This window comes from Muntiacus reevesi, chromosome 19, assembly GCF_963930625.1.
Source record: "Muntiacus reevesi chromosome 19, mMunRee1.1, whole genome shotgun sequence".
Taxonomy (NCBI): Eukaryota; Metazoa; Chordata; class Mammalia; order Artiodactyla; family Cervidae; genus Muntiacus; species Muntiacus reevesi.
The window spans coordinates 50,305,686-50,329,364 of record NC_089267.1 but is presented as its reverse complement, the minus strand read 5'-3'; the positions used below and the strand labels follow the sequence as shown (position 1 = coordinate 50,329,364).

Sequence of the window (23,679 nt, the reverse complement as noted above, 5' to 3'; positions counted from 1 at the left end):
GGCATCTGGTCCCATCACTTCATGGGAAATAGATGGGGAAACAGTGGAAACAGTGGCAGACTATATTTTTGTGGGCTCCAAAATCACTGCAGATGGGTGATTGCAGCCATGAAAGTAAAAGATGCTTACTCATTGGAAGGAAAGTTATGACCAACCTAGACAGCATAGTAAAAAGCAGAGATATTACTTTGCCATCAAAGGTCCGTCTAGTCAAGGCTATGGTTTTTCCAGTGGTCATGTATGGATGTGAGAATTGGACTGTGAAGAAACCTGAGCACTGAAGAATTGATGCTTTTGAACTGTGGTATTGGAGAAGACTCTTGAGAGTCCCTTGGACTGCAAGGAGATCCAACCAGTCCATCCTAAAGGAGATCAGTCCTGGGTGTTCATTGGAAAGACTGATGTTGAAGCTGAAATTCCAATATTTTGGCCACCTAATGGGAAGAGCTGACTCATTTGAAAAGACCCTGATGCTGGGAAAGATTGAGGGCAGGAGAGGAAGGGGACGACAGAGGATGAGATGGCTGGATGGCATCATCAACTCTATGCACATGAGTTTGGGTGAACTCCAGGAGTTTGTGATGGACAGGGAGGCCTGGCGTGCTGCGATTCATGGGGTTGCAGAGTCGGACACGACTGAGCGACTGAACTGAACTCAACTAGAGCTGTTCTGCCACCTCTGGGTGTGTCTTTTGGCTTATAGATTGGGGATTAAGGTTTACTTGAATTTTACTTGTCATGTTGGACCCAACTGATTTTAATCAGTTTATGTTATGCCCTGTGTTATGTCATTCTTTCAAAGGTTCTGCTCTGCCTCATTCCCTCCTTTTCATCCTCCTTTCTTCAGCCCCATCTGGGCCCACAATGTTGCCTCTACAATCTTTGGAGGGACAACCAGAAAATAGCTGGCCTTGGGAGGGAAATACTGTATAATATCCTACCCAGCACTGGTCTTGCTAGAGATTTGGGGATGCCCAACTCCAGTCCGGGGGTCCCAGGAGATCAACCTGCCCTGACCTGTCTAGGGATCTGCTCCTCGAAAGGTTGTCACGCCTCGACCTGCCTGGGAATTCGATCTTCAGGAGGTTGTCACGCCTCAGCCTGCCTGGGGATCTGCACCCTGACCCGGGGACATCTGGGTCTCAGGTTGCAGCAGGATAAGCTTCAGGAAGACTCACCCCTAAGGAAGTCCACCCATGGAAATAGAAGGAAGCCTATTACTTGTGGGACTGTGCCCAGCCTCTGCAATAACTCAGGAGTCCAATGAGAACCCCATTGCCTTTCTGGAAAAACTAAAAGAGGCCCTCCAAAAGTTTACTCATCTGGACATAGACTCTTACAAGGGACAGGTGATTTCAAAGGACAAATTCCTGTCCCAGTGTGCATCAGATATCAGAATTAAGTTACAACAGCTACAGCAGCAGGACTCTGCTGCCTCTTTAGATGAGATGATCCAGACAGTCACCAATACCTTTTATAACAGAGAACAGGAGAAGGATGCCAAGGCCCAGGAGAGGGAGAGGAGGAAAGAAACAAGGCATGCCCAGATGCTGGTCACCCTCCAGGGAAGCCTTATGGCAAACTCCAAAGGACAAGGCACGAGGCAATTGCCTAATCTGTAGACAGGCGGGGCATTGGACCAAAGAGTGTCCAAACTGTGACAAGTCTCCTAAAACAGCTTGCTACAAATGCCATCAACTGGGACACTGGCAGCACTCTGCCCTCAGGACCCAAGAGCCTCAAGGTCAAGCGCCAAGCCTTCCCTCACAATGGTTCTAGAGGACTGAAGCAGCCCGCTCCAGCCAGCCTGCCTGCCTGTCACAGATAACCATCACGTGGCTGGAGCCAAGGGTGCAACTGGATGTGGCAGGTACGTTCGAGAATTTCTTGGTTGACACAGGGGCTGCCTACTCTGTCTTGATCTCCTACTCCGGAGCCTTCTCCTCCCAAACCTGTACCATTTGGGGTGCTACAGGAAAAGCAACTACTAGAAGATTCACCCAAGCACTTCTTTGTTGCTGGGAGGGACAGATATTCTCCCACCAGTTTCTGGTGGTTCCTGAGTGTCCTACTCCATTAATGGGAAGAGACATACTCACTAAACTGGGGACCACCCTTGTGGTGGGAAGCTTTTCAGCCCCTAGGGCCCTACAGCTTCTGGTTACTACTGAGGAACCCATCACACCTCCAATAGAGACAGAGCAAAGGCTATGGGAGGACAAAATTAACCCCCAGCTGTGGGACCAGGGGATTCCCAGACGAGCCCACCAAACTGAACCGGTCATCATTGTCCTCCGAGATCCCACTCGGTTTCCTAACCGGAAACAATATCCCCTCAAAAGAGAGGCTCGGGAGGAACTACAGCTTTTAATAAATAAACTCCTTGCTTGTGGGCTATTGGTCCCCACCAGTTCACCATGTAACACCCCAAACTTCTCAGTAAAGAAAAGGGACAGAACATGGCAAATGGTTCAAGATCTCCAGATCATAAATGAAGCTGTAGTCCTCCTCCATCCCACAGTACCCAATCCCTATGTAATCTTGGGAGAAATCCCACCCAGTGCCATGTGATTTACAGTCTTGGATCACAAAGATGCATTTTTTTGCATACCGTTGGCTAAGGAATTCCAATATCATTTTGCCTTTGAGTGGGAAGCCCCAGGAGAAAAACACCAACAGATGACTTGGACAGTATTACCTCATGGATTCAGAGATAACCCCCACTTGTTTGGACAGGCCCTTAACCGGGATCTCCTAGATCTGGACCTGGGACCTAATGGGAAAATATTACAGTACTTAGATGACCTACTAATCTGCTCTCCAGATGAGGGAAATGCCCAACAACATGCAATTTAGGTTCTAAACTTTTTGGCAGAAAGGGGATATAAAGTCTCCCGTGCTAAGGCACGGTCGAGACAAATGTCACTTACCTGGGAGTTCAGATTACAGACGGGTCTAGGAGGCTGTCTTCTGATCGGGTACAAGGACTCCTCCAGCTGCCCTCCCCCACGACTCGAAAACAACTGCGAGCTTTCCTGGGGCTAACTGGGTATTGTAGAATCTGGATACCCCATTATGGTCTATTTGCCCAGACCTTATATGAAAGCGTAAAGGGACAGGATGATTCAATCCCACTGTTGTGGGGTACTCCTCAAAAGAAGGCAGAGGCTACACTAAAACAGGCCTTAACTCAAGCACCTGCCTTGAAGTTGTCAGACCCAGAAAAAGCATTCCAACTTTATGTCCATGAAAGAGAGGGAATAGCCTTGGGAGTGTTAACTCAAAGGTTAGGATCTGAGCCCCAGCCTGTAGCTTACTTATCCAAGAGACTAGATCCAACCGCCCAAGGCTGACCCCCCTGCCTTAGAAATCTTGCAGCTGTTGCAATCATGATAGAAGATGCTTTAAAATTCTCCTTTGGGGGCAAACTAACTATTTTTACCAGCCATCAAGTAAAGCAACTCCTAAATGGGAAAGGCCATTTATGGATGTCTGATCAAAGAATCCTCAGATATCAAGTAATGCTGATGGAAAATCCAGGCCTCACCCCCTGGGGAGGTTCTTAACCCAGCCACCCTCCTGCCTATCCCCGAGGGCTCTCTCCCCTTTCACTCTTCTCTAGAAACCTTGGACCACTGGACAAAATCCCGAGAGGGATTGTCAGAAAATCCTCTGACCAATCCTGAGGAAATCTGGTACACTGATGGAAGCAGCTTTGTCTTAGATGGAAAAAGAAGATCTGGATATGCAATAGTCTCCAATTTTAAGATCATAGAAGCTAAGCCTCTGCCACCAGCAGTCAAGGTACCAGGACATGACTCCTGGATTCACTACTCATGAGTCAAGCTGTGGAAGAAAACAGAAGAGGACACTTAATACACCTGTGAGCCTCTGGGAGATCTCAGATACCTATTCAGGACTACAAATGAGTGCCATTCTAATGTACACCCCCAAAATCTGGTTTCTGGGGATAAAATTTCTCAGGATAGCTCTAAAGAGCCAACACAGCTTGGCAGGGATTGTACTCCAAATCAGACAGGAGATAGATCTTCTGATCCCTGAACAGGGAGGGACTTGAGCCATCCTGGCAATGTGAATTTGGAATCAGCTAATTCTACTAGTCCTTGTTATACCATATTGATGCTGCTTATGATTGCTCCGTGTATTATCAATTGTCTAACATGTTTTGTCTCTGCCCAGGTCAACAAGCTACAACATGCAGTGTCAGTTCAACAAAGATATGAAACTATGGCCCACCAGGGAAAATATTACTCACCCTTAGATGGACACTGCTATGAGGACTCTGAGGCTTGAGACTAGCAAGAGGGGGAGGCCCAATACCCCTCACCGTCCCAGTTCAGCAGGAAGTAGACAGAGAAACCTCAACGCCCCTATTCCCAAAGAACTGGGCCTCCCATCTCTTCAGGGGGGGATGTTAGGTAGTTAGAATAGGAAACAGGAGTCCAAAATGGCAGTGGCTAAAAGACAAGGAAGGGAAAAGCCCACAAAAATAGAACAAAGGAAGGTCTGAGGACTGGAGTGAGGACTTCAGGTAGAAAAAGCAGCACTCCTGGCTGGCCCAGTTTGCATAGGGCAGGCCCAGGGGGAGGGAAAAACATGTAAAAGGAGGAGGCAAATTGCGCTCTCTCTCTCTCTCTCTCTCTCTCTCTCACCCCTGTGTGCGTGCGTTCTTTCTCTCCCTCTCCCTTTCCCCTGCCCCCTCCTCCCAGCGCGCTGGTGCGCTCCTCCACTCTCTTCTCTTTGTGTCTTTGGGTTGGCATACCCCCACACTTTGAGGATGGATTCTCCTGCTAACTTTTATATAAAATAGAGCTGTAACACTGATTTGTCTAAGAGCTATAACACATTTTGTCCAAGACCCAAGAGCTGTGACGCGCTGAGGGCTTTAATGTCCATCGTTCCAAATCTTTGTGGTAACAAGACAAAACCAAGGAGCATACACTCACTCGCCTGACATCTAGTTTGTTTCTATTTCTTTGAGGTTACTTCTTGGAACTGTGGCAGCTCATGTTGTGAGAAAAGTCTGGTCATCATGTATTTAACTTCTCTACCTTGTGAGGGTTTCAATATCTATAAGACAACTCACAGGATATGACTCAGAAGATTATCTATAGCCCTTGAGAAGGAACTAAAAGTCCTTGACTCTGCTTAATGAGTACATTATTATTATTATTTGGTCTCCTTGACTGTTTTCCTTTCTTTCTGCATGCTCTCATTTCTCTCATTAAACTTATTATATGACTAAAGTATTCCACAGACAAAAGGCAGGCAGAGGACATGAGGGGGAAGGGCCATACGTCCTGCTCTGTTTCACTTCCAAGGATTGTAATACTTATATCTCCAAGATTAAAAATTTCTCGCTCCAGGAATTTTTACTCCTAATTTCTCCCTTTCTACCTTCCTTCTAATGATATTTTCTTCTGTTGAATATGTTAATCAATCAGTTGATTTTCAAATTATTCAGTTGCAAGTTGATTAAACTTGCAACTTCCTTTTTTTCTGTAATCTCCTTAGCCACGCTTTTATCATATTGTCTCTTGAACTGTTGACTTCTTGTGGCTCATTCTTTCTGTTTTAATTCTTACTGGTCAATTATTTTATTGTAGATTTAACTTGAAGTTTCAGAAGCTCCTCATTAACTACAGTGATCTGCTTTTATTTAATCCCAGTAAAACTGGTGCTAATTAGTTTCACATGAGTTCAAAAGATGATCAGCCTGCAAAATTTGATGTGGTGCAGAAACTGTTGTCATGGCAATGCCCCATCTAGTACAATGCTTCTCTCTATAGGTAGATATTCTCTTTCATTCTGACAGCCTCTTTCTTAGTGTCTGTTAACATCCTTTGGTATGCATGATGGTATTCTGTTTTTGTTTCCATTTCTGTTTTTTGTAGCTGGAAGAACAAGAATTTATTGTTGGGGATAAGGGTATAGGAAATAGTCAGGGAAGATAAAACTGTTTATTTTCTGTGGATTCATTCACTTGCCCTGTAAACTAGAATAAAGCCTATAATGTTCACAGACAAAGGACCAGAAATTGATGGAAATGTTCTGGGAGAGATGTTCTGAGTGTCTCAATGCATTCAAAAATACTGGAGTCAGCGACCAAGCTTGATTCAAGTAGCTGGTTTTCCAACTGTGACATGAACCTGGAAACTGGTACTCAGATGGTTCAAAGTCAGGGAAAATCTGCATTTGTGTTTCTAGGTCCACACATTGGGTGGTTAGGAGGAGAAGCGAGGCTGCATCAAGTAGATTCTCAAACTAGTGGACCCACTTGATGAAGAAGGACAAACCGTACATGGGGGCTGCTACTGCCAGACCAGTTGGGGTCCATATGAAACTAGGGTGTCTTTCACAGGAACAGTTGAGGGACATCTTGAGGAAGAGACATTCCTAGTAGTAAAACTGATGGAAATCAAACTATCAAACTGGTGATTCAAAGCATATGGCCCTATATAGTAATCTGGTGAGAGCTAGGGAATTAAGAATATAAAAATTTATAGAGAAGGAATTCCATATCAAATTTGAAGGAATGATTAAAATAAATACTTGTAAATCCTCTAAAAATATTAACTGAGGACATTATGTGGATAGAACTGAAAATTTTATTTAAATTATTTCTTTTCTCTACCCTTATTGTTTTTAACCAGTTTAACTCTTTGAAGTTAGTTGAATTTCAAAGCTAAGTCAACAAAGCAGCACACACGGAATTCACCTGAAAGAGAGTGTGGCTAACAGGAATATAATTATCAGAGAGGCCTTGGATTAGCAAATAAAAAATGTGTCAATATCCTTGGTATTTCTTGAATTGCTTTATAAACACCCAAATATTAAAAAAGAAAGTCCTAGACTCACCCTTGCTCTAATTTACCTCTCCACACTCTCTTAGGAGCAGGAGGAGAGTTACCTAAACTACTAGTACTCCAGATCCACTGTCCCCAGACATTGTTTTCTAGAATAAAAGCCAGGAGAGAAGTGTTGATGAATCTAGTTTATTCCAAGGAACAATGGCTCCAGAATAATATATGTCATAAAATTTTATTCCTATAATTCAAGGCATTCTCTGCAATTATCAGCTGGAACCTCAATACTTAACATGTATTTTTAAAGCAACACACTTTGGAGTCAAGTCACTAGAGTCCACATCTTTCTTGTTTGTTTGTTTTGGCCATGCTGCATGCATATGGGATCTTAGTTCCCCAACCAGGGATCGAACCCATGCCCCTTGCAGTGTAAGTAAGGAGTCTTAACCACTGGACTGACAAGTGTGTGTCCACATTTTGACTGACCATTTACTGTATGACATGAGACAGATAGCTAGGCATAGGTTTCCTTATCTGTAAATATGAATATAGTTGTAGAGTATATTTCATCTGAGAATTGTGGGCTCTAAAGAAGTTAATATTTGTTAAATGCTTAGAACCATGATGTCACAGAGACACTGATGCATACTTATTTGTTAAATTAACAAAGAGAAATATATTTTTCCTGAGGGCAAAATGATAAAATCTATATAAAACTTTTAGCCTGGTGCCCAGAACCCTGCAAATGCTCGGTAATTTTTAGTTATGTGGTCACTCTAAAAACATTTGTAGAGAGCAAAGATATGCCAGGTCTGACTAGGCACTAGGGGTTAAATAGTGAGGAAAAACACCCAATGACTACATACAAGTTAACATTTGAGGTAGAACAGAGGCAAAATATTTATCAAATACCCACGCAAGTAAAGGTAAACTTGCTACTGTGCTAAATGCTGTGTAAAAATGACACATGGTTGAGATACATACTTGCACGTGTGTGTGCTGAGCAATGGCGGGGGGGGGGGGGGGGCGTGAGGGGGGGTGGGGCTGGTGTTGGCAGATTGTCTGGGATCCTTCCACAAGCAACCACCAGTGGCGCTGGACCTGGGAAGGAAAAAGTAAATCAAGAAAGAGAGCAGGAAACTGTTCAGGGCAACAGAAGAGCTGGTGTAATGATCCCATGCAAGAAGGCCAAGGACAGCATTGCAGACAATGCAAAAGGATCATGCATTAAGGGTGGAGACTGAGGCAAAGTCCCCATCATCCAAAACTGTTTAAGCCACATTAAGATTTTTTTAATTTATCCTAAAAGCAATTGGAATTCATGCCCTTAAACAGAAGTATAATTTGTGATCTATGGTTTGAAAAGTATATGCCAGCATCACTTGGAGGACTTTTTTAAATGGATTGCTCAATTTCACCCTAGAGTTTCTGATTCCATATGTCTAGATTTGGGAGGGAGAATTTGCACTTCTAACAAGATCACAGGAGATGCTAATGCTAACCCTGCTGGTCTTGGGAACACACTTTGAGAACCGCTGGTCTACTGCATTGTGAATGAACTGAAAGGATCAAAAGTGAGTGCCAAGTGGACCTTTTAAAAAAACAATGACAATGGTCCATACAAGAAGTGATGTTCATTTTAACCTGGGGAGATGAGAAGTCAGACAGTCTAAGTAAGGAACATTGAGGAGGCAAAATTGGCAGGTCTGGCGCTGGGTTGGGTGTGGATTTAAAGGAAAGGAAAACATCAAGAAAATTCCAATGAGTTAATTGTTCTACTTTGTCATTGGGAAGGAAGGAACTCTCAGAGTTAGAAACACATAGTAATGTATTGGCCCAAAATGAGAATTTTTACTTTTTTATCATTGTTGTTGTTTCAAAGGCCTCTTGACCTTTGGTGGCTGGCTGCTATGTTCTAAACTCTGACAATCATAGAAAGCCCTGTTGCTGCTGTTGTGTTAGTTACTCAGTTATGTTGAACTCTTTTGCGTCCCCGTGGACTGTAGCCTGCCAGGCTCATTTGTCCATGGAATTCTCCAGGCCAGAATACTGGAATGGGTTGCCATTCCCTTCTTCATGGGATTTTCCCTGACCCAGGGATCAAGCAGCAAGGCCTGCATTACAGGCGAATTCTTTACTGTCTGGGCCACCAGGGAAGCCCTTAGAAAGCACTGTGCTGACAGACAAATTATGAAAAGACTGCCTCAAGGGAAGCCAGAAAGCGTGTTCTGAGGAAATGCCAGAAACCAGCCCCTGTCCTGTCTGGGGTGTTCCTATGTGTAGGTGGCACATGGGCCAAGTTACACGTGGGCTCAGAGTCAGATCTGATTGTTCTAGCTGCAGACAAAGCTGGTAAATAGAGTTTCTAAAGGGAATCGAGACAGTGATTAAGAACTAGTGATTACAAGTAGGGAGAAGAAAGCAGATGAAAGATCAAACTTTAAAAAAAAAAAAAAGTTAATCCCTGAATTGAAGAGAAAATTTCAGACTGAATGTAGAAACTTCCCAAGATAAAAAAGTGTGCGGTGCAGAGGTGACAGTTGGCAGCTTACACTCCAATAGAAACAAGTGTCTGAGACAAAAATGAAAGCCGAGGTGGTGCGGGAGGGCAGGGGGCAGGGGGCAGGGGGTGGAGAGGAGTCTTTGAGTATTTGGAGGTAAGATCAATGAAACCACTATAGGAATAGGTCAGGAAATTGTTAGTTCTGTCAGAATATATTCTAAGAAATACTCAGGAAAAGCGTTGGTGACCAAAGCTGGCATATTTTGGTGGCAGCTTCTCTGGTGTTTGGAGGAAGTGAAACACAAGCATATGCCTAGAAATACCAGAGATTGTACCCAAAGGTCTTTGAAAACGGTTCACAATTTGATAGCATTCCAGAAATTGACCAGTGTCTTCTTGCCAAAGAGTAAATGGCTTTTCTCCCAAAGGCAGGAGGCATTTGGCTCAGGAACTTAATGCAGAGAATTGTGGAAACTCAGAGTGGGAATTCCCATGAGAAAGATTTACTGGAATGTGAGGTGTCAAGGGAGTCTTTGATAGTAAAGCGATGAATATATAAAGTTCTACAGTACTTTGAGGCAGAATATAACTCAATATATAGTGTAGAAAATAGAAAACATATTTTTATTCTTGTAAAGGATTTTAGCATAAAAATTGTAAGGAAGAGTAAAGGCAAAACAACACTAAAAAAAAAACTCACAATTTTTTTAGAGGGGCAATTTTAATTATGAACATAAAATGTAGTGTTCACAAGACTTTTGCAGAATCCTAGATACTAATAGCATGTTGCTAAACACCATAATCAGTCCACCATAAAGGAGATCAGTCCTGGGTGTTCATTGGAAGGACTGATGCTGAAGCTGAAACTCCAATACTTTGGTCACCTCATGAGAAGAGTTGACTCACTGGAAAAGACCCTGATGCTGGGAGGGGTTGGGGGCAGGAGGAGAAGGGGACCACAGAGGAGGAGATGGCTGGATGGCATCACCGACTCGATGGACATGAGTTTGAGTAAGCTCCGGGAGTTGGTGATGGACAGGGAGGCCTGGCGGGCTGTGATTCATGGGGTCGCAAAGAGTCAGACACGACTGAGCGACTGAACTGAACGGAAACACCATAATGGTTATATGGGGAGCAATTGTTATCTGAGCCTGACTAAAGAGATTACTAATCATTAAGTTAGACATCATGGGTGCATGTGTGCAAAGTCACTTCAGTCGTGTCTGATTCATTGAGACCCCATGAACTGTAGCCTGCCAGGTTCCCCTGTCCATGGGATTCTCCAGGCAAGAATACTTCTGGAGTGGGTTGCCATGGCCTCCTCCAGGATATCTTCCTGACGCAGACCAAACCAAGATCTTTAATGCTGAGCCATCAGGGAAGCCCAAATTAGACATCAGTCATTCATTTCAGTCATTCAGTCATGTCCAACTCTTTGCAATCCCATGGAGTGCAGCACGACAGGCTTCCCTGTCCATCACCAACTCCCGGAGCTTGCTCAAACTCATGTCCATACAGTCGATGATGTCATCCAACCATCTCATCCTCTGTCGCCCCCTTCTCCTCCTGCCTTCAATCTTTCCCAGCATCAGGGTCTTTTCTAATGAGTCAGTTATTTGCAACACGTGGCCAATATATTGGAGCTTTGGCATCAATCCTTCCAAATGAATATTCAGGACTGCTTTCCACATCACCTGCCACCAAATAGCTAAGCTCTGGGTGAAGTCTATAGCTTAATGTAAAGTGAAGACATTTGTTTGCTCTTTTCCTAATTTATATATCAGTTCAGTTCAGTCACTCAGTCAAGTCCAACTCTAGCAACCCCATGGACTGCAGCACACCAGGCCTCACTGTCCATCACCAATTCCCGGAGTTTACACAAACTCATGTCCATTGAGTCAGTGATGCCATCCAACCATCTCATCTTCTGCCATCCCCTTCTCCTCCCACCTTCAATCTTTCCCAGCTTAAGTGTCTTTTCAAATGAGTTAGCTCTTCGCATCAGGTGGCCAGAGTATTGGAGTTTCAGCCTTAAAATCAGTCCTTGCAATGAATATTCAGGATTGATATCCTTTAGGATGGACTGGTTGGATCTCCTTGCAGTCCAAGGGACTCTCGAGTCTTCCCTAACACCACAGTTCAAAGCATCAATTATTTGGTGATGAGCTTTCTTTATACTCCAACTCTCACATCCATACATGACCACTGGAAAAACAATAACCTTGACTAGATGGACCTTTGTTGGCAAAGTAACTTCTCTGTCTAGGTTGGTCATAACTTTTCTCCCAAGGAGTAAACATCTTTTAATTTCGTGGTTGCAGTATCCATCTGCAGTTATTTTGGAATTCAAAAAAATAAAGTCAGCCTCTATTTCCACTGTTTCCCATCTATTTGTCATGAAGTGATGGAACTGGATGCCATGATCTTTGTTTTCTTAATGTTGAGTTTTAAGCCAACTTTTTCATCCTCCTCTTTCACTTTCATCAAGAGGCTCTTCAGGTCTTCTTCACTTTCTGCCATAAGGGTGGTGTCAACAGCATATCTGAGGCTATTGATATTTCTCCCAGCAATCTTGATTCCAGCTTGTGCTTCATCCAGCCCAGCATTTCTCATGATGGTACTCTGCATAGAAGTTAAATAATCAGGGTGACAATATACAGCCTTGACATACTCCTTTTCCTATTTGGAAACAGCCCGTTGTTCCATGTCCAGTTCTAACTGTTGCTTCCTGACCTGCACACAGATTTGTCAAGAGGCAGGTCAGGTGGTCTGGTATTCCCATCTCTTTCAGAATTTTCCACAGTTTATTGTGATCCACATAGTCAAGGGCTTTGGCATAGTCAATAAAGCAGAAATAGATGTTTTCCTGGAACTCTCTTGCTTTTTCAATGATCCAGTGGATATTGGCAATTTGATCTCTGGTTTCTCTGCCTCTTCTAAATCCAGCTTGACTCTGGAAGTTCACAGTTCATGTCTTGTTGAAGCCTAGCCTGGAAAATTTTGAGCATTACTTTACTAGCGAGTGAGATGGGTGCAATTGTACAGTAGTTTAAGCATTCTTTGGCATTGCCTTTCTTAGGGATTGGAATGAAAACTGACCTTTTCCAGTCCTATGGCCATTGTTGAGTTTTCCAAATTTGCTGCCATATTGAGTGAGTGCAGCACTTTCACAGAATTGTCTTTTAGGATTTGAATAGCTCAACTGAAATTCCATCACCTCCACTAACTTTGTTTGTAGTGATGCTTCTTAAAGCCCACTTGACTTCACATTCCAGGATGTCTGGCTCTAGGTGAGTGATCACAGCATTATGATTATCTGGGTTGTGAAGATCTTTTGTGTATGGTTCTTCTGTGTTTTCTTGTCACCTCTTCTTAATATCTTCTGCTTCTGTTAGGTCCACAGCATTTCTTTCCTTTATTGAGCCCATCTTTGCATGAAATGTTCCCTTGATATCTCTAATTTTCTTGAAGATATCTCTTGTCTTTCCCATTCTATTGTTTCCCTCTATTTCTTTGCACTGATTACTAAGGAAGGCTTTCTTATCTCTCCCTGCTATTGCTTGGAACTCTGCATTCAAATGGGTATATCTTTTCTTTTCTCCTTTGCTTTTCGCTTCTCTTCTTTTCATAGCTATTTGTAAGGCCTCCTCAGATAGCCATTTTGCCTTTTTGCATTTTTTTTCCTTGGGGATGATCTTGCTCCCTGTCTCCTGTACAATGTCACAAACCTCCCTCCATAGTTCATCAGGCACTCTGTCTATCAGATCTAGTCCCTTAAATCTATTTCTCACTTCCACTCTAGTATAATTATTAGAGATTTGATTTAGGTCATACTTGAATGGACTAGTGGTTTTCCCTACTTTCTTCAATTTAAGTCTGAATTTGACAAAAAGGAGTTCATGATCTGAGCCACAGTCAGCTTCCAGTCTTGTTTTTGCTGACTGTATAGAGCTTCTCCATCTTTGACTGCAAAGAATATAATCAATCTGGTTTCGATATTGACCACCTGGTGATGTCCATGTGTAGAGTCTTCTCTTGTGTTCTTGAAAGAGGGAGTTTGCTATCACCAGTGTGTTCTCTTGGTAAAATTCTATTAGCCTTTGCCCTGCTTCATTCTGTACTCCAAGGCCAAATTTGACTGTTACCCCAGGTGCTTCTTGAAGTGAAGTGAAGTGAAGTGAATTGAAGTCACCCAGTCGTGTCCGACTCTTTGCGACCCCATGGACTGTAGCCTACCGGGTTCCTCCGTCCATGGGATTTTCCAGGCAAGAGTACTAGAGTGGGTTGCCATTTCCTTCTCCAGAGGATTTTCCTGACCCAAGGATCGAGCCCGGGTCTCCCGCCTTGTAGGCAGACACTTTATCGTCTGAGCCACAAGGGACTTCCTACTTTTGCATTCCTGTCCCCTATAATGAAAAGGACATCTTTTTTGGTGCTAGTTCTAGAAGGTTTTGTAGGTCTTCATAGAACTGTTCAACTTCAGCTTCTTCAGCATTACAGGTTGGGGCATAGCCTTGTTTTACCGTGATATTGAATGGTTTGCCTTGGAAATGAACAGAGATCATTCTATCATTTTTGAGATTGCATCCAAGTACTGCATTTCAGACTCTTTTGTTTACTATGATGGCTACTCCATTTCTTCTAAGGGATTCTTGCCCACAGTAGTAGATATAATGGTCATCTGAGTTAACTTCACCCATTCCAGTCCATTTTAGTTCGCTGATTCCTAAAATGTCAATGTTCACTCTTGCCATGTCTTTTTTGACCATGTCCAATTTACCTTAATTTATGGGCCTAACATTTCAGGTCCCTATGTAATATTGCTCTTTACAACATCAGTAAAGAGACTTACTTCCATCACCAGTCACATCCACAACTGGGTGTTGTTTTTACTTTGGCTCCCTCTCTTCATTCTTCTAGTTATTTCTCCACTGATCTCCAGTAGCATGTCGGGCACCTACCTTTCTGGGGAATTCATCTGTCAGTGTCCTATCTTTTTGCCTATTCATACTGTTCATGGGGTTCTCAAGGCAAGAATACTGATGTAGTTTGCCATTCCCTTCTCCAGTGGACCACATTTTATCAAAACTCTCCACCATGATCCAGATAATTGTGGATATATTTTGAAAGATTTAAGTTAGATAATTCATATGCTGCAGAAAGAAAAACAGGGAGAAAACAGAATCAATTGGGTTTTGTTTTTTTTTTTTTCATTTTTGGCTTGATTAGAACTCTTATTTTTGTTGTTTGTTTTGATTTCTTTGTTTCAAGAAATATAATCAATTATAACTAATGTAAACAAAAAGAAAATTATTGTGTTTATGGAGTAGCTCTTGGAACTGAAGGAATATCTCAAGAACCAAACCCAGGAAGGCAGGGTCCTGAGTAGCTCCTTGTTGGCTGGTAGCAGAGTTTATATAAGTCTTCTCAGGGAACTCCACTGTGATTAATTATCTCCAACATTTTTCTCTCTTGGCCCTTACATGCAAGTTTTAAAGTCCCAGAGAGAGAGAGAGAGAGAGTTTGAATGATCTGGCATCCCTCCTCAACAGTGGTTGAGAAAAAGTCACAGAGATTGCACATAGGAGAGGATAGGTATATCCTGATAGGCAATTGGGATGCTATTTTCAGAAGAAAAGTGAGTGATTGCCAGACAGTAAAAACCAGGAAATATCTGCCACAGAATCTAAACACAATATGCTCACAAAGCAACCTTTTGTGAAAAGGCTGTTTTCATGAACTATTGAAAGACTCTGCTTGCTGCTTCTGCTGCTAGTTAACTATAATCTGTTTCCTTATGTATTTTACCCAGACATTAATACTAATGAGTTATGTTTTGTACTTAGGGGAGATTGTATGTGTGTGGTTAGAAATAGTAATAATTTGCACAGAAATCAGAAAGAATCTATTATTCCAAAAGAATTTCAGCTGTTATGAGAACTCTGATTCTTGACTAACGAGAAATAATAATGTGATAGCAAACACGTGGTTTCTGTGGTCCAGACAGAGAAGGAAATGGCAACCCACTCCAGTACTCTTGCCTGGAGACTCCTGTGGACAGAGGAGCCTGGTGGGCTATTGTCCATAGGTCACACATAGTCTGTCGCAACTGAAGCGACTTAGCATGCATGCACTCATTGGAGAAGGAAATTCTCCAGTATCCTTGCCTGGAGAATCCCAGGGACGGAGGAGCCTGGTGGGCTGCCATCTATGGGGTCGCACAGAGTCGGACACGACTGAAGTGACTTAGCAGCAGCAGCAGCATGGTCCAGGCACTATAGGAAGCACCTTAAAATTTTTACTTTATATAACATGAAAGAAGTTGCAATGTGACTATATATGGCAATTCTTTTTTAAATCATTTCTAATTTCAATCCACTTATCAATTTTTGGTGATTCATTTAGGTCTTTGGGGTTGATCTTAGTTGATCTCTAGATGCCCAAGTAGATCCAAAGTTCTGTTCAAAGAGTTTGTGATTTTTATGCATTTTTACTGAAGATTAAAAAGTTTTGTCTTAACAGAGGTAGTTTGATTATGAATTTGCACAACATATAGAAAAGGTAGCAAATAGGGGTTATCAAACATGTTGACCCAAGGACTCATAATGGCATAAGAGAAGAACCTCTTCCAACCCCACATCCTAGCTAGTGTGAAATAGAGAGGTGGGTTGAAGAGGAGGGTAGTGACTGCAACCTAGGAATAAAGACCAAGTGGCAAGTTACAAACCTAACTATTCTGTTCTATCTTAAATTTTTAGGCAAGTATTGTATAAGACTCCATAGTATATCCCTGTTTCTTTCTGTCTTTTCTAAAAATGAAGTATAGTTGCTTTATAATAATGTGTTAGTTGCTTTATAATAATGTGTTAGTTTCAGACTAAGGTTATATATATGTATATTCTTTTTCAACGACAGAGTAGTCAAAAAAAGAGTCCAAAATGTAGTACTTGGATGCAGTCTCAAAACTGACAGAATGATCTCTGTTTCTTTCCAAGGCAAACCTTTCAGTATCACAGTAATCCAAGTCTGTGCCCCAACCAGGAATGCTGAAGAAGCTGAAGTTGAACAGTTCTATTAAGACCCACAAAACCTTTTAGAACTAACACCAAAAATAGTTGTCCTTTAAATTATAGGGGACTAGAATCCAAAAGTAGGAAGTCAAGAAGTACCTGGAGTAACAGGCAAATTTTGCCTTGGAGTACGGAATGAAGCAGGGCAAAGGCTAATAGAGCTTTGCCAAGAGAACGCACTTGTCATAGCAAACACCCTCTTCCAACAACAGAAGAGAAGACTCTACACATGGACATTATCAGATGGTCAACACCGAAATCAGATTGATTATATTCTTTGCAGCCAAAGATGGAGAAGCTCTATATAGTCAGAAAAAAACAAGACCAGGAGCTGACTGTGGCTCAGATCATGAACTCCTTTTTGCCAAATTCAGACTTAAATTGAAGAAAGTAGGGGAAACCACTAGACCATTCAGGTATGACCTAAATCAAATCCCCTATGATTATACAATGGAAGTGATAAATAGATTCAAGGGATTAGATCAGATAGACAGAGTGCCTGAAGAACTATGGATAGAGGTTCATGACATTATATGGGAGGCAGTAATAAAGACCATCCCCAAGAAAAAAAAATGCAAAATGGCAAAATGGCTATCTGAGGAGATGTTGCAAATAGCTACAAAAAGAAAGGAAGTGAAAAGTAAAGGAGAAAAGGAAAGATATACCCATTTGAATGCAGAGTTCCAAAGAATAGCAAGGAGAGATAAGAAAGCCTTCCTCAGTGGTCAGTGCAAAGAAATAGAGGAAAACAATAGAATGGAAAGACTAGAGAACTATTCAAGAAAATTTGACATACCAAGGTAATTTTTCATGCAAAGATGGGCTCAATAAAGGACAGAAATGGTATGGACCTAACAGAAGCAGATATTAAGAAAAGGTGGCAAGAATACATAGAAAAACTATCTAAAAAAGATCTTCACGACCCAGATAATCATGATGGTGTGATCACTCACCTAGAGCCAGACATCCTGGAATGTGAAGTCAAGTGGGCTCTAAGAAGCATCACTACGAACAAAGTTAGTGGAGGTGATGGAATTCCAGTTGAGCTATTTCATATCCTGAAAGATGATGCTATAAAAGTGCTGCACTCAATATGCCAGCAAATTTGGAAAACTCAGCAGTGGCCACAGGACTGGAAAAGGTCAGTTTTCATTCCAATCCCAAAGAAAGGCAATCCCAAAGAGTGCTCAAATTACCGCACAATTGCACTCATCTCACACGCTAGTAAAGTAATGCTCAAAATTCTCCAAGGCAGGCTTCAACACTATGTGAACCATGAACTTCCGAATGTTCAAGCTGGACTTAGAAAAGGCAGATGAACCAGAGATCAAATTGCAAACATCTGCTGGATCATTGAAAAAGCAAGAGAGTTCCAGAAAAACATCTACTTCTGCTTCATTGACTATGCCAAAACCTTTGACTGTGGGGACCACCACAAACTTGGAAAATTCTAAAAGAGATGGGAATACCAGATCACCTGACCTGCCTCCTGAGAAAGCTGTATGCAGGTCAAGAAAGAACAGTTAGAACTGGACATGGACCAACAGACTGATTCCAAATAGGAAAAGGAGTATGTCAAGGCTGTATATTGTCACCCTGCTTATTTAACTTCTATGCAGAGTACATCATGAGAAATGCTGGGCTGGAGGAAGCACAAGCTGAAATCAAGATTGCCAGGAGAAATATCAGTAACCTCAGATATGCAGCTGACACCAAACTTATGGCAGAAAGCAAAGACCTAAAGAGCCTCTTGATGAAACTGAAAGAGGAGAGTGAAAAAGTTGGCTTAAAACTCAACATTCAGAAAACTAAGATCATGGCATCTGGTCCCATCACTTCATGGCAAACAGATGGTGAAACAGTGGGAACAGTTTCAGACTTTATTTTTTTTTGGACTCTAAAATCACTTGCAGATGGAGACGGCAACCATGAAATTAAAAGATGTTTGTTCCTTGGAAGAAAAACTATGACCCACCTAAACAGCATATTAAAAAGCGGAGACATTACTTTACCAACAAAAGCCCATCTAGTCAAAGCTATGGTTTTTCCAGTGGTCATATAAGGATGTGAGAGTCGGACTATAAAGAAAGCTGAGCGCCGAAGAATTGATGTTTTTGAACTGTGGTATTAGAGAAGACTTTTGAGAGTCCCATTGACTGCAAGGAGATCCAACCAGTCCATCCTAAAGGAAATCATCTTGAATATTCTTTGGAAGGACTGATGCTGAAGCTGAAACTCCAATACTTGGCCACCTAATGGAAAGAACTGACTCAGTTGAAAAGACCCTGATGCTGGAAAAATTTGAAGGCAGGAGAAGGGGGTAACAGAGGATGAGATGGTTGGGTGGCATCACCGACTCAACGGCCATGAGTTTGAGTAAACTCCAGGAGTTGGTGATGGACAGGGAGACCTGACATGCTGTAGTCCATGGGGTTGCAAGGAGTCGGACATGACTGAGCTACTGAACTGAACTGAAGTGAATTCTTTTTCAGATTATTTTCCATTATAGGTTATTGTTTGCTGTGCTATACAGTAGAACCTTGTTGTTCATCTATTTTATATGTAGCATTGTTTATTTGTTAATCCAAAACTCTTAATTTATCCCTGCCTCCCTTTCACCTTGGGTAAACATAAGTTTGCTTTTTATTTCTGTGAGTCTAATTTTATTTTGCAAATAGGATATTTTGATACCATTTTTTAGATTCATAAATAGTACCATATGATATTTGTCTTTGTCTAACTTACGTCACTTAGCATGATACTTTCTAGGTCTAACCACGTTGCTACAAATGGCATTATTTCTTTCTTTTTTATAGCTGTGCAATATTCCATTGTATCTATGTGTCACATCTTCTTTGTCCATTCATCTTTCAACAGACATTTAGATTACTTCCATGTCTCAGGTATTGTGAATAGTGCTGCTAAGAATACTGGGCTCCATTTATCTTTTCAAATTCTATCTTTTCCAGGTATATTCCTGTTTGTTTCCATTTAAAGTTAAGGTTCAAAACACACACATGCAAAACTGGAATTACCACACCTTGAAGAAGTCTTCTATTCTTAGTTTCACATTTCTGTCCCTAATACCTTGAAGTATACTTATGGTTTGAAAATCACAACTTGATCCTTTTCTTTTCCAAGTTCTTCTATCCTTTAATGCTCAGTAGATCATTCTTAAAGTATGACCAAAGGTCTCTTTATGGAGAATGCAATTATACACATGCCAATTCTTACAAGTAGTACTTTTACTGAAGTTTCTGTTATCTTTAATGCTGTAGTCTTTAAACTATACTCTTTATTGTTAAAATTAGCTTTATGTTTATATGTATTGCTGTCTCTGGTGAGAGCTATAGTAACAAACTGCAAGTCCTTTAAATATAGGTTATATGAGAAATTCAAGACATGTTAGGTGTCCAACTGAATTTTAGTAATGAGGAATAGGTGAAAAAGTTCTTGTCAAGGGAAAGTCAATTTGGCTCCAAGAGGCAGTTTTCTGACAGCTTCTGTACAAAGCAGGTGTTACTGAGTAACAGCTCTGTTGTTTAGTAATTGACCCCAATACCAGTGGAAAGTTGAGAGGATAGACGATATGCAGAGTTAACAAGAAGAACCTCAAGAAACTCAAAATGCCCAAGAAGCAGGAAAATTGAGAGGCACATAATGGAAGGAATATTATGTCTGCCTAGCAATCAGTTTTTCCCATTTGGTCAAATAAAGTGTTGTGGGACTAAAATGTACTATATGCCAACTTTGGGATGCAACAAAGACAGTCAAAACTGGGAAATTTTGCTCAACTACTGGTAAGAATACCTGTCAGTCATTTCATTCTATAGAGTGATATATGTTAAGTATACCAAGAAAGCAACTAAGTATAATTTCATTCATTCGTACTTTGTTTATTTTTATTTATCTAGTTACCAATGCTTATACCTTGAGAATCCACCCAAGATACTCAGCAATCCACCTATTCATTTATGCAGTATTCATAGCATCTACTAAGCATCTATTAAGCACCTAGTGTAACCTGTTGATGAGGATATAGCAGTGAGAAACAAAGCTTCTCATGAAGCTTATGTTCTGGTATCATCAAGATGATTGTATTCTCTAGCTGCAGCCTACGGAATCAATGATTATAAAAATGGAGTCATCAAGTGCCCAGATTCTGGACCCAGAGCCTGGGTTTAAAAGAATGCTCTGCCACTTACTGTGCGTGACTTTGGAGTTTGTTAACCATTTGGGACCTTAGTTTCTTCATGAATGAAATGAGAATATAATGAGTTAGTACATATACTTACAAAGAGATACACACACTTGTGTAAATATATAAATTAATACATATATTGTTAATGTAAGTCTCATATTAATGCATGGCACTAATGAGCCCCAGATAAGTGTCAGGTATTGTTCTTATTAAGGGAAACTGATCAAAATTTAACTCATGGGTAAATGGTGGTAGTGTTAGTCACTAAATGGTGTCCAATTCTTTGCAGCCCCATGAACCGTAGCCCACCAGGCTCCTCTGTCCATGGGATTTCCCAGGCAAGAATACTAGAGTTGGTTGCCATTTCCTTCTCCAAGGCATCTTCCTGACCCAGAGATTGAACCCACATCTCCTGCATTGACGGGCAGATTCTTTGCCACTGAGCCACCAGGGAAGCCCTCACTTATTTTAAGGGCAGAGATTAGAGAAATCAAGACAGTAAAACTTGAGGTGCCAGTGCACCTCAATGGATTACTGATGCTTATGTTACTTGTTCAAAGAGGATTTTAGAAGGCAAGAAACAATTCAATGGGTAAGCATAATTCAATGGGTAAGCTACCTATTTTTGGCCCTCAGTTTCCTCATTCTGCAGAGAAGAGTGATAAAAGACCTCATTGATAGGGGTAATGTGTTCAAAGTGCTTGGCACCAAACCTAGTTGAGAGTGAGCTTTTAGGAAACAGGCACTGTTTGCAACTTGATTTTATTGAGCAGACACCATGTTTAGTTTTTGGTAACACTGGAAAAGAAAATGCAGTTGATTTTGTGATTAAGTGTATTTTAGGATGTACCACCTATTTATCTCAAAATGTATTTGTGATTAACTCTTCATCCCTACCTCTACCTACTCCTCTATCTTTCCTTTTCTGTTTCACAGAAAAAATTATGACCTCAGCATCCAAAGGAATTCTCCGCCCATTTTTAATTGTCTGCATTATCCTGGCCTGCTTCATGGTGTGTCTGTTCATTTACATCAAGCCCACCAACAGCTGGATCTTCAGCCCGATGGAGTCAGCCAGCTCAGTGCTGAAAATGAAAAATTTCTTCTCCACCAAAACTGGTGATTTTAATGAAACTACTATTCTGATTTGGGTGTGGCCATTTGGGCAAACCTTTGACCTTACATCTTGCCAAGCAATGTTCAACATCCAAGGATGCCATCTCACGACAGACCGTTCTCTGTACAACAAGTCTCACGCAGTTCTGATCCACCACCGAGACATCAGTTGGGATCTGACCAATTTACCTCAGCAGGCGAGGCCACCCTTCCAGAAATGGATTTGGATGAATTTGGAATCACCGACTCACACACCACAGAAGAGTGGCATAGAGCACCTGTTCAACCTGACGCTGACTTATCGCCGCGACTCAGATATCCAAGTGCCTTATGGTTTCTTGACCGTGAGCACAAACCCCTTCGTGTTTGAAGTGCCAAGCAAAGAGAAGTTAGTGTGCTGGGTTGTAAGTAACTGGAACCCTGAGCATGCCAGGGTCAAGTATTACAATGAGCTAAGCAAAAGCATTGAAATCCATACCTATGGGCAAGCATTTGGAGAATACGTGACTGATAAAAATTTGATTCCTACCATATCTACTTGCAAATTTTATCTTTCCTTTGAAAACTCAATCCACAAAGATTACATCACAGAAAAGCTCTACAATGCTTTTCTGGCTGGCTCTGTGCCTGTTGTTTTGGGGCCATCTAGGGAAAACTATGAGAATTATATTCCAGCAGATTCCTTCATTCATGTGGAAGATTATAACTCTCCCAGTGAGCTAGCTAAGTATCTGAAAGAAGTAGACAAAAACAATAAATTATACCTTAGTTACTTTAACTGGAGGAAAGATTTCACAGTAAATCTTCCTCGATTTTGGGAATCACATGCATGCTTGGCTTGTGACCATGTGAAAAGGCATCAAGAGTATAAATCCGTTGGTAATTTAGAGAAATGGTTTTGGAATTAAAGTTTGCCATCATTTGCACATTTGGCAAATCATTTTGATGAGATATTATCCAGGTTTTAAGGATGAGAAGAGACATTATTCTGCTCTTGTGCCATAATTTATTTGTATCACTCTCTCGGGTGACATGTATATTTGATGGAGATTTTTAAGAGCGCAGCATCAGCAATCACTCCACTTGGTTTTAAATTATCTTATATATACCTAATTATGTGCACTGAAAAATAATTTATTATTCTCTATCATTTGTAAACCTCTTTTTTCACATTTTTGTTGTTATCTCTAATGTAACTGTGATTTGATTGTTGCTCCTACACTGAACATTTGTTTCACCCACTTGGTAAATGAAGACACATATCTTCAAATATGAAATATTTTCATTAAACATTATCATCTCTAGTTCCAAGTTGGCATAACGAAGCAAAGGAAAATCAATTTGTAATTGAATTCCAGCCTCTTTGACTTTGAAGTTGAACAATGTATAGCTCTCTCTATTTGATCTGTTTTCCACCTTTGTGTTATGTTTGTGAATGCAGAATTATTCATGTAGTGAATAAGCCAGAGAGTGGAGCAGAACTGTTCTATTCAGGAAGTCGTTAGGCTTCTCGTTTATTTTCATTAAGTTGACTTGCAAATACGGTCACTTGTTCTCATGATATTAAGCTAAATTACTTAAGTATTTTTAAATATCCAATTTGGGGCGATTTTTGGTGCCTGGGAAATAATCCTAGAAACACTTAAGAAAAGCTAAGATAGTTTTCTTTCTGATCTTAACACTCATTATTATAATAAAACAAGTAATCTCATCAAATGACAAGGGAAAAGGTTAAGTGTAGATATGTCATGTTTATAAATGGTACATTTATGTACAGTTTTTAACATATCAATTTAAAATATCTTTTTCCAAATGCCCAATGTCTAAAACATCTTCCTTATACCATATGGACATCTAAATTGACATAATATTTTAGATGTTTGTCCTATTATTTTAAAAGAGCCTAAATAAAATTAGGGCTTCCCTGGTGGCTCAGATGGTAAAGAATCTGCCTGCAATGCA

General features: G+C 41.1%; 1 protein-coding gene across 1 annotated transcript; it reads left to right on the top strand.

The window, feature by feature from the left end:
- The first annotated feature begins 21,545 nt into the window (after positions 1-21,545).
- Positions 21,546-22,625, top strand: FUT9 (fucosyltransferase 9). Its single transcript, XM_065911814.1, has one exon. It carries the CDS (start codon positions 21,546-21,548, stop codon positions 22,623-22,625), a length of 1,080 nt encoding a protein of 359 aa, XP_065767886.1.
- The last annotated feature ends 1,054 nt before the right edge of the window (positions 22,626-23,679 follow it).